At 33.4% G+C, this 10484-nt stretch overlaps 1 protein-coding gene across 1 annotated transcript; it reads right to left on the bottom strand.

The window, feature by feature from the left end:
• Positions 1 to 2968: 2968 nt before the first annotated feature.
• LOC11429357 (queuine tRNA-ribosyltransferase catalytic subunit 1) lies at positions 2969 to 10070 on the bottom strand. Its single transcript, XM_003618087.4, has 11 exons — positions 9566 to 10070; positions 9360 to 9480; positions 7256 to 7322; positions 7086 to 7127; positions 5024 to 5129; positions 4820 to 4930; positions 4376 to 4447; positions 4195 to 4296; positions 4052 to 4098; positions 3908 to 3935; positions 2969 to 3307 (listed from the first exon to the last, which is right to left on the bottom strand). Exons 1-11 carry the CDS (start codon positions 9962 to 9964, stop codon positions 3116 to 3118), a joined length of 1287 nt encoding a protein of 428 aa, XP_003618135.2. The 5' UTR covers positions 9965 to 10070; the 3' UTR covers positions 2969 to 3115.
• Positions 10071 to 10484: the final 414 nt, after the last annotated feature.

Here is a 10484-nt window from a genome sequence, read left to right as displayed (position 1 = left end):
TTTTATAAAATAAATAGAAACATCTTAATAAATACCTCTTAAATTTAGCTGCATATATTTTTCATGAGATAAAGTATATAATCAAATAAATATTAAAAAATATTTAACTACAGAATTTATAAGTACAACATACAAAAAAGCAAGTGTTCTAAAAAAAATAGTCATAATCAAGTAAAATGTTTATAAAAATACTTTGTATTGTGTAGTCATTTTTTATTCAAGTATCTATGCTAGTTTTTTTAAAGGAGTTCTTTTCTTTTTTTGGGTAGTAAAAGAGGGCTTACGCCCATTAAAGGAGTTCTTTAATAGAAGCACTTTTTTTTTTCTTAAAGGAATTCTTTATTAGCTAAAAATTAATATATTGGAGCTTAATACACCTGTGATGGACGTAACTAAAAAAAATGTCAGCGATGGATTAACTTCTAAAATGTAATTATTTTATATATGATTCGAATACTTATTCATAAAAGGTACTTTGGTGCAGTGGTAAGCCAAGCACATAGCTGATGCATGTCGCTGGTTCTGATAATAAACATTTTTAAATTTTTTTTTTTTTTTTTTTGTCAAGTAGTCTAGTGGCTAGAGCTCACACAATTTAATTGTGGAGAAGTGGAGTGTCCGGGATTCGAACCCCGGCTCCTGCATATAATATGCAATATCCCTACCAACTGAGCTAAGTTCACGGGATAAATTTTAAATTTTTAATAAAGAACAGTCTAGCATGAGTCATCATCTGATTAAATCTGATTTAATACATGTACATTTTTTTATAGAAACAGAATTAAACAACGAGATCATCCAATAAACCAATAACTCAGTTCCTTGACCGGGGTGATCATCTATTTGGTTTTAAAACATTTTTGTGTTATTTTGTCAAAAAATATTGTTGTATTCCATTAAATGGTTTTTGATAACCAATTAATGTCTATTAGTATAACCAATTTGATGCTTATACGAAACTCTAAAAAACAGTTCAATTCTATGCACGTCATCCTAAGATACAAGATGAATCTTGAGAAACATATGATGAATAAGGGTGTATTTACTATACACAAAGCATAAATTTGTGCACATGAAACAAAGATCTTTGTAAAACTTTAATAGCTTTTAATATATAATAAAAAAATATGAACGGCAATGATTTATCATTGGCAACTTGCAACATTTCATCGATCTCGAATGGTATGTGGGGTTGAATTTATAATGAAAAATAAATTTATCAAAAATTTAAATAATAAAAAGGAGTCGGTTATATGTCGAAACGTGTCTCATTGCTGACAATTATACAGCTACCTGCTTTGTCCTTTCGTATATCTATATTAAAAAAAACTGAAAAGTTGTTTTGTCTTTAAGTATCCTTTTGCAGCAAGTGCAGAAAAGTTATTGTTGGAACACTAGTGTATAATGGAGGAAAAACTTGGAGTATACTAGTGAGTTTGTGGAGCCTTTGGAATGTAAACACAAGGATGGAGAAACTAGTGTAAAGTGTGAATTGAAAATTTTATGTCCCACATCGGGTAGATCACATACTCTAGTAGAAATCCTCCTTATAAATTGAGAGCTCGGGAATAGTATTTTTCACACCAAAACTGAGAATCGAATACTCTTCTCTGATTTTCTCTCCTCTCTTCTCCCTCCCGCGGTTTGTGTTGACGAACCGTTCTTTCTTTCCTCCTTCTTTGGTTTATTGAGTGGTCTACGTACCATATTAGAGTGGTTTTTCGAAACTTTTCGAAAACTATATTGAGGTGTTATTCTCGAGCGATTTCTGGCAGTGCAGCCTTTAATCGTACAGTTAGAATCTGGGCTGTTTTATCCTGGAGACGGACGTCTTAAAAATGTTGTTCCAATTTTTTCCTCCATTTATACACTAGTGTTCCAACAGTTGTGGACTAAGATTTTTATAAGTTTATTAAATAGACGTGTTAAAAATTAGAGTTAACTAAAATATTATTTTTTTATACGGTTTAAATACATACCCTCATTTCTCAATCTCTCACACCATTTCATCTTTCCTTCTTACATTTTCTCTTCTCTCAACTTATTCCTTTCTCGTTTTAACCATGCCTATGCCTATTGGAATACGCTGCAGTGTCAAATTTCAGCACATAGTTGAACCATTCAACAGTTGGTGGATTGCACCGGTTGATACTCTATCAATAATGCTAAGTTTAAATTATTGAGATTATTTTATTAATGTATTGTAATTTATATTTGTTTAATCAATCTAAATGTTTCCATAAAAGAATATGAGAAGGTGCACACTTGGATAGTTGGTAATTTGCATTTCTTGAATTTTCATTAGAGAGAATTCCACACAATTTAGCATCTCTAAAGAAAAAAAAGCATTGTTATCTAAATTTTTCCATAAAAGAATAGGAGAAGCTGCACACTTAGATAGTTAGTAATTTGCATTTCATGGATTTTCATTAGAGAGAATTCCGCACAATTTAGCATCTCTCAAAAAAATAAAAACATTGCTATTTATCTAGCGATATTATATCAAGAATTGATCACGAAAAGATTCCAGCCAATTAATTTTCTTATTGGCCAGAAAATTTAAGGAAAGGTGTTTAGGAAATATACCATCATGAAATTTTCAAAAAACTCTTTGTCGCTATATCTATCAATTCCAAAAAAAAAATTATCATCCAGCAAAATAGTAGATACATGGTCATAAACAAAAATTAGTAGCATAAACTAGATCCATAAAGGAAAAGGGTTATAACTTATTATCACAAATTCAAATGACAATGATTTATCTCTAAATACATATATATCTCATTAATTTCAATATGTAGGTGTATTTAGTAAAATAGTCATTCATTAATTTCAATTAAAATATGTTCTTGTATTTATTTTTTTTTGTTTTTTTCCAGCAGGTACAAAACCAACAGTTGGCTTTAAAAGAAGAATTTGTGCATGGTACACAAATCTTTGTAGTGTGTATACTAAATGCCACCATGAATAAGAACTAAAATGAACTATAAATTACTCTTGAGAAGCGTATGATGAATGATTCAAGACTTTTAATAACCTTCACTAATTTTTACTTAAGTAGCATAAGCAGGATACAAAATTTATGCTACAAGAAATCGTCAGTCTAAACTAATTTCTACATCTCACCACTGCACCTATCATGACCGCCTATGTTTGAATCAGTTCTACCACAATGAATGAATTCTTCTGACACATTTTTGGAATCATATTCTTGGCATGATGAAAGTGGAGCACAGCAAGAAGAAATGTCAATTCCAGCCACTTCCATAGCATTGCAGACCCATTCAGGAACATCACCTTTTGGGAACTGCAGTATACGAAGATGAAAGAGGGTCTAATAGCTACTAACAAATATCTCAATAAAATAGAAAGAATGATCATGTAAATATACATAAAGTTTTTTAATATGAAGAAAAAGACAGTAATTATATCAAATTATTTTTCAATAATGACGTCCTATGTTCACTTTAACAAGGATTTACCAAGCAAAACTGAAGGGCGTAACTAAAAAAGGCTGGAAAAAACAAGTATTGGCAGAAAATCTACCTCTACTTATATTTGGATGGCTTTATTCGAGTCAGTGGAATGAGATGGAATTAAGGGGAATGGGATAAGACTCTTTTGTTTTGATTATTAAAAAAGAATGTCATGGAATGGAATCCAAAGGAATCTACTCCCATCTAATTCCAGCATTTTTCCCTATTTTCATTCCCTCCAATTTGAGGAGAATGGGATGGAATCGTTCATTTTTTATAATTATAAATTACTAATTTATCCTTCTTGTTTAATTTGCCGATGTTCATGGGCAGAGTTAAGAGATATATTAACTATGTCGATTTTTTTAAGCAGAAGTCAATGTGATGGTGCCCAAAATTCAAAGAAGGTTGATGAAATTTCTAAAACATACCATTTGGTGCAGAAAGTCGCATACAAACCTTCAAAACCAAAAGAATATATGGTTATTGGCATATTGAGAAGCAATAAATTACTTGAAAGGATAAGTAAGATGAAAGTGGAGAAGATAATAACTGAATATAAAGGTAAAACATACTTTGGGAACCTTTCTTCAACTATTGAAGAGTGGAGATTCCTACTAAGCTGCAAAATTTTAAAGGACAGTAATTTTAGTCATAACATTAGTATGATAACCATATACTTATAATAAATCATTTTATTACATGATATTATTTGTACCTGCATCATATAATATAAATTATGATATGAAAGAAGTTGAGACCCCATGGCATCTTTTGTCACAAGACAATGGATGTAAGCCCTGGTGTAGTTCTTGCAAACCTGTAACAAAAAAAACACTAAACACATGATGGTTTCCACAAAAAGTTTGAAATTTAAAACCAGCCTCTTGTAAACATACCATACAAAGGCAAGTGGGATCAATTGGACGGGTGTCATCAGCCATGTCTCTGTTTTTTAGTTTTAACACTCCCTGCAAGAATACTGAAAAAGGTAAGTTTGAAAAGAAATCAATGAAAGCGGGGATATCAGAGAATTATTCTAAATTCTCATTATTTCACATGTCAAATATATTAAAACTGGCCCAATGTGCAATTGAAAAATTATAATATCCCAATATGGAGGCAATATCATCACGGTTCATCGGATATTTTTTTAGTATTACCATATACAAAAACAATTGCATCTTTTGTAGAAACACCCTACTAGTAGTACAAATACTAGGAAATATATGCTGGTCAGGTAGATAAAATAGTCGAGGATCTATCATATACGAATATGACAACCACACACACAGAGACAGATAATGTTAAAAATTATCAATGAAGGGGTAAAAGATTATCACCTCAGGAACTAGAGCAGTGCCAAAGCGTGCTGTGCGAGTAGGATAAACACAGTCATACATGTCAGCCCCCAAAGCACTACAAACAACAATGTCAAGTGGATAGCCAACTCCCTGAAAGAAGTACAATGGAAAGTTACAATATCATTATTACGTTGAAATATTTCATTAAAAACAAAATGCTTGTACTCAATAAAGAATTTTGACCATAACATATCGCGGTTTATCCTCTGGCAAAGCAGCAGTGCACTGAGCAACAACTCGCCAAAATGAATTTTTATCTTCGCCGCCTGAAAGACCACCAATAGCATAGCTGTGACAAAAGAAAATTGTATTTAACTCCCCATCACTACATAAATAAATAGCTGATAATTTGAAGGCGGCTTACTTTTTTAAGTCTATATGAAAAGTTGCATTTTATGTTGGAAGAAAGAAAATTATGCAAGGAAAAGTATTCAAACATGACATGCACAAAATTCATGATTTACAGTACAAATTATGAGTGGCATATAAGGTTCGTTTTTATTTGGGTAAAGCATATAAGGAACCCTTTTATGTACATCTACACCATTTCATTTTAATAGAAAAAACAAATGCATTCAGTATGTACTTTATCTTTCCAGGAATTGATGGATGCTGCGAAAAATGTGAGATACAATAACAACAGCCGAAATCTTTTACCATTGGCCAGAATGGCAAAATCACCTACTCAAATCAAATGACACCATTGTATAATGCTGAATGTTGTTAAATAGTGGCCACCGATCATGGCAGTACCATAGGTCGCAAATTGCAATCCTATGTTTATGTGGTGGAATTTTGGTCATCCTCCCTTAACCGCATTGACAAAGAACAATTCTTTTGAGATGCCATTTAGACCTAAATCTTTTTATTGTTTCACTTGGTATCTGTTTAGGAGTCTAGAGTTGAGCTTGGGTTATTGATGTTACTACAATTCCATAGAATTACAATAACTCGCCCAAACTATTTCAATTCTTGGCCAACTCCCTAAAAATTACCAATTCCACAAATAGAATGAAAACATGATCAACGCCTCAATCTAAATACCCTTCGTGCTTCTTTCAATTTTTTTAGGGTTTGTAGTGACATTAATATCCTTCCTTCTTCTTTAGTATTATACACCACATTTGAGATTAACATCTGATAGAACCCCGAAATTTAAGATAAAGAAATTGTATTATTGAATGTAAATGGATGAGCCTAAAAGGTCTACAATGGTGATAAAACAGAAAAGGGATGATAAACCAGAGTTCAGAGAACTCCTACCTTCCCCCCCTTCCTCTCTTTTATAACCCCACTCACATGTCAATCAATGTCACATCATTAATAATTCTAAATGGATGATTTAAATCATTTTCCTCTCCCCATTCACATGACAATTAGTGCCACCTCATGAACTAACTTTTACTCTTTATCCCAGGCCTCACTTCGACCTTTCAGGTTCCTATCAACGTCCTTCCCCAGTGACGTTAATATCCCAAGATTTGTAGTGACAATAACTCCAGTATTATTTTTTAATAAAATTGAGATAAATATCCCTTATGCTTCTATAGTAGTATTATATATCAAATATCTTCTAATGTTAAGGTTTATAAGTAATTTTATCTTTAATTAAACTATATACTATAGTAGAATTGAATCAAATTTAGAATTCCAATTCTATGCCATAACTCTTTATTCAACCATTAACCAAACTTAATATTTCAGACGCTTGGAATTGTTCTTGATCTACCTCTATCTTTAATTATTGGGATATCCTTATTGGGACCCTGCAAACACCTTCAGATGTGGGATAGATTAAATAATTCTAACCATAGGAAGAATTCATCAATTTTTCTCCCATTGACAAGAGCAAATAGATATATAGCATAAATAATTTATTAATAATTCCTCCAAGTCAAGTTTTGGAGGGTTACCATATGAAAAGACAAAGCCAGCAAAACTAGTCGATACAGTCTAGTTTAGGCCTTAATGTACAACAAGAAAAAAGCATCCCGGTGCTCTAAAGCTCCCGCATACGCAGGGTCCGGGAAGGGGTCCCACCATTTGGTATATTGTACGCAGCCTTACCCTGTTTTCTACACAAGAGATTGTTTCCAGGACTTGAACACGTGACCGAAGTGACCTTTCAGTCACGTGACAACAACTTTATCATTGCGCCAAGGCTACCCCTTGCTTAAAACACAGCAATATATATATATATATATTGGCAAAAAACCATGTTATGCTGACATGAATAAAGACCTACCCAGGCAAATTCCGCTCCACCAGACCTTTAACACATACATCCCTGCTTACAAAATATTCAATTTATCAGCAAAAATAGAATGTCCAAATAGATAAATCAATAACTAATAGAAAACTAAAAATAATGGCACAACAGATAGCAAGAAGGTTATGATTTTTGCTGGAACCCACCTCAACATAGGATCTAAACCACCTTGCACAATACCAAACAAGTTCTGATCATGAGGCCTCTTGTGAGCTGTTTACACAAGGCAACGTGTATTAATATTCGGCATACAAAGCAAAACAAGATTATAGAAGCCAATGCTAAAACTAACGTAAAATTCTGTACAAACGAGACCATGCTTAACAATTCACATCACTAACAAGCAAAGAAAGAAAATGCAATATAGAAGCCACGTGAGAGACTTTCCGAAGCACTCGCCACATTCTGAATGCAAAGCCCTCAAAGAGAAAACAAACTATTTTCCAGTGCTTGATTAACTTACTTCAACTTTTCTTTCTTCATACAAAATATTGAATGTGGTGCTGATTGTTAGGTGATTTTTTTCGTGAATCACAGCTAACTTCCAGATCAATAAGTTACTGTCCTAATACTCTTCAACGAAATGGTTAGGTGATTGTTTTCGTGAAAATTGAATTGTGCATCAAAGTTCATGTCCTAATACTTGGCAACAAAATGAGGTTGCAAAAGGAAAAAATAGACACTTAATGGAGGCAGCTAGAGCGTTACTTTTCTCAAATAATAAAGTACCAAATCATTTGTCTGGTGAAGCAGTTTTAACTCCAACATATTTAATTAACTGAATGCCCTCCGAAGTTTTCAATTTTACAATTCATATTTTGAAAGAATGTTTTCCTGTTACTCGTGGTTCCAATGATTTGACTTTGAAAATCTTTTGCTGCAACTGGTATCATCTTATCATGACCATATTTGTCTCTGAATTGGTGTTGAATAGTAGACTTGTAGTACAAACATACAGCATATGTGAGTAATGATGCATGCTGGGCCAAGTTCAGCATCACAAAATAACCGTTCAACCCCACCACACTTTGCCTTTTATAGTTCAGAAGAACTTGAGGCCAGAAATTAATTGACGAATAAAACAAAAGTAAGCCAACCTAGAAGTTCATGAGACATGACGTGGAACTGAATTCCAAGACGACATCGTTTCTTTGCTAAAAATTTGTCTTAAAAAAATATGCATAGTTTTACAACAACAACAACAACAATCCTTTGATTGCCGTCTCAATCAGTGTAGTGAGTAGTTTTATGCATTCTCTTTATGTGGAACATCTTGAAGCAGTTTATAGAATACTAAGATATTTGAAAGTCAATCCCAGAAAGGGCTGACTCCCTTCATCCCAAAGTAAGTGAGCCTTGTCAAGTATTGGTGCATTCACCATGATCATAAATGCAAAGTGGGAGATATTGAATTGGGAGTGATGAAATTAGTATTAATTATAGTGTATAATTGGAAATAGGTAATTAATATTGCATAAAGGTGAAATGAGTCAATTACTTCGGGACAATTGTTTTATACAAAAGGGTCACTTATTATGGGACGGATGGAGTATTTTTTAAGAAGACTGGTGAATGAAATGTGTCTATCTTCACTAATGCAGGTTGGGCAGGTTTAGTCACAAACAAAATATCAACCTCTGGATATTGTACCTATGTATGGGGTGATCTTGTGACATGGAGAAGCAACCAAAAAAAAAAGGAGTTGTAGCAAAAGTAGTGCAAAAGCTGAGTTTAGAGCTAAGGTATTTGCGAAGGATGGATTTGAAGAGTCTTGTAGGAACTTAAGATGAAAATTGGGCTTCCATTAAAGTTATATTCTGACAGTAAAGTTGTCGTTAGCATAGCTCTCAACCCGGTTCAACATGACAGGACCAAGCATATTGAGATTGACCCTCATTTCATAAAGAAGAAGTTAGATGTCGGAATCATATGTCTACCTTTGTGAACTCTAATCAAAAGACTGCAGATATTTAAGCAAAAGTTTGGAAAGACCCATCTTTGAGCATTTGATAAGCAAGATGGGCATGATAGATATCTATGCACCAACTTGAGAGGGGTGTTGGAATGTGTACCTGTGTGTGTGTTTTCTTTCTAGAAGGATCCACATGATTCTTTTGGTCAATACATTAACTTTCTATTTATTGTTCATTTATTCTTATTCCCTAAAATTCTCATTGTGAATTATTATCACTTATTGTAATCCTCACCCCATTTCTTTCTACAATCACCACCATAGACCAGAATGCTTACCTGCTATACATCTGTCTATCCATCTAAGTGTTCGGTACATAGCTTCCTCAACTCTTGGACCAGTAACGGTGGTCTTTATAACATCGTCGAGAGCCATTATGATATCTGCTCCAATTCTATTCTGCAGAATATATGACAAAAAATGAAAACAAGTGAATTAGAGGAGCACAGCACACTACAAATGTGTGTGTAAGTAATGGACTTACTTGTATTTGAATTGAGTCCTCGGGTGTTAGAAGCATCGGCTTTCCATCTACAGGTGACTGAAATGTGACACCTTTTTCTGTGATATCCGCAAGATGCAAAAGTGAAACCATTTGAAAGCCACCAGAGTCGGTAAGCATGGCGCGTGGCCAATTCATAAATTTGTGAAGACCACCAAGTTGGTCAAGAAGCTCAGAAGTAGGTCTCAAAGCCAAATGATAAGTATTTCCAAGTATTATTTGGCAACCAATGTCCTCAAGCTGGCTAGTTGTCAAACCTTTGATTGTTCCTTGTGTGCCCACTGGCATGAATAAAGGCGTTTGGCACACAAAATGAGGGAGCGTCAATCGAGAGGCACGGGCACGTTTGAACTTACCAAGAATCTCAAAACGAAGTGCCATCTTACGAGATGCGGCCAAGGAAAGCTTCAGTAAGGTTGTGCTTCTGCCTGCGTGTGTGCCGGCTGCCACTCCTTATTTGAATTTGTTTTCCTCTTCTCTTTCAAACACATGCTCATTTATCCAAAAAAAACACTAATTAGCTCAATCGGGCCGTCCAAAAAACCCAAATAAATATCAAAATTTCTTCTGAAATTTTCTGGTTTGCTGTTTAGGCCTCCCTATTTACTCAAAGACCACCTGAAAAGTCCAAAGACTAAGTTTAGTAAAAACAGCGGATAGCTAATAGCTTATACTTAATGTCAGATGATTAATAACTTATGGCTAATAACTTATATATTGATAACTAATGACTTATAGCATATAAATAAATTGAAGTATTTGGTAAAATTAACGGATCAATTAACTCATAAATGTAAATGACGTAAAAAAACACGCTTAATTAATAACAAAATTTATATCAATTAATTCTTTTGAAATAAAATTTATATCAATTAATATTTAAGAATTATTATTTTAATAT

This window comes from Medicago truncatula, chromosome 5 (genome assembly GCF_003473485.1).
Source record: "Medicago truncatula cultivar Jemalong A17 chromosome 5, MtrunA17r5.0-ANR, whole genome shotgun sequence".
Lineage (NCBI taxonomy): Eukaryota > Viridiplantae > Streptophyta > Magnoliopsida > Fabales > Fabaceae > Medicago > Medicago truncatula.
This window is presented reverse-complemented; position numbering and strand designations above follow the sequence as displayed.

Bases quoted from the DNA above. Each gene is read 5' to 3' on its own strand.
- LOC11429357 (XM_003618087.4), bottom strand. From the start codon at position 9,964: ATGGCACTTCGTTTTGAGATTCTTGGTAAGTTCAAACGTGCCCGTGCC. The intron at 5,130-7,085 runs GTAGGTCTTTAT...CTTTTGTCACAG, and splicing joins GTGGAGCGGAATTTGCCTGG to CTATGCTATTGGTGGTCTTT. The intron at 3,308-3,907 runs GTATGTTTTAGA...CGTATACTGCAG, and splicing joins GCGACTTTCTGCACCAAATG to TTCCCAAAAGGTGATGTTCC.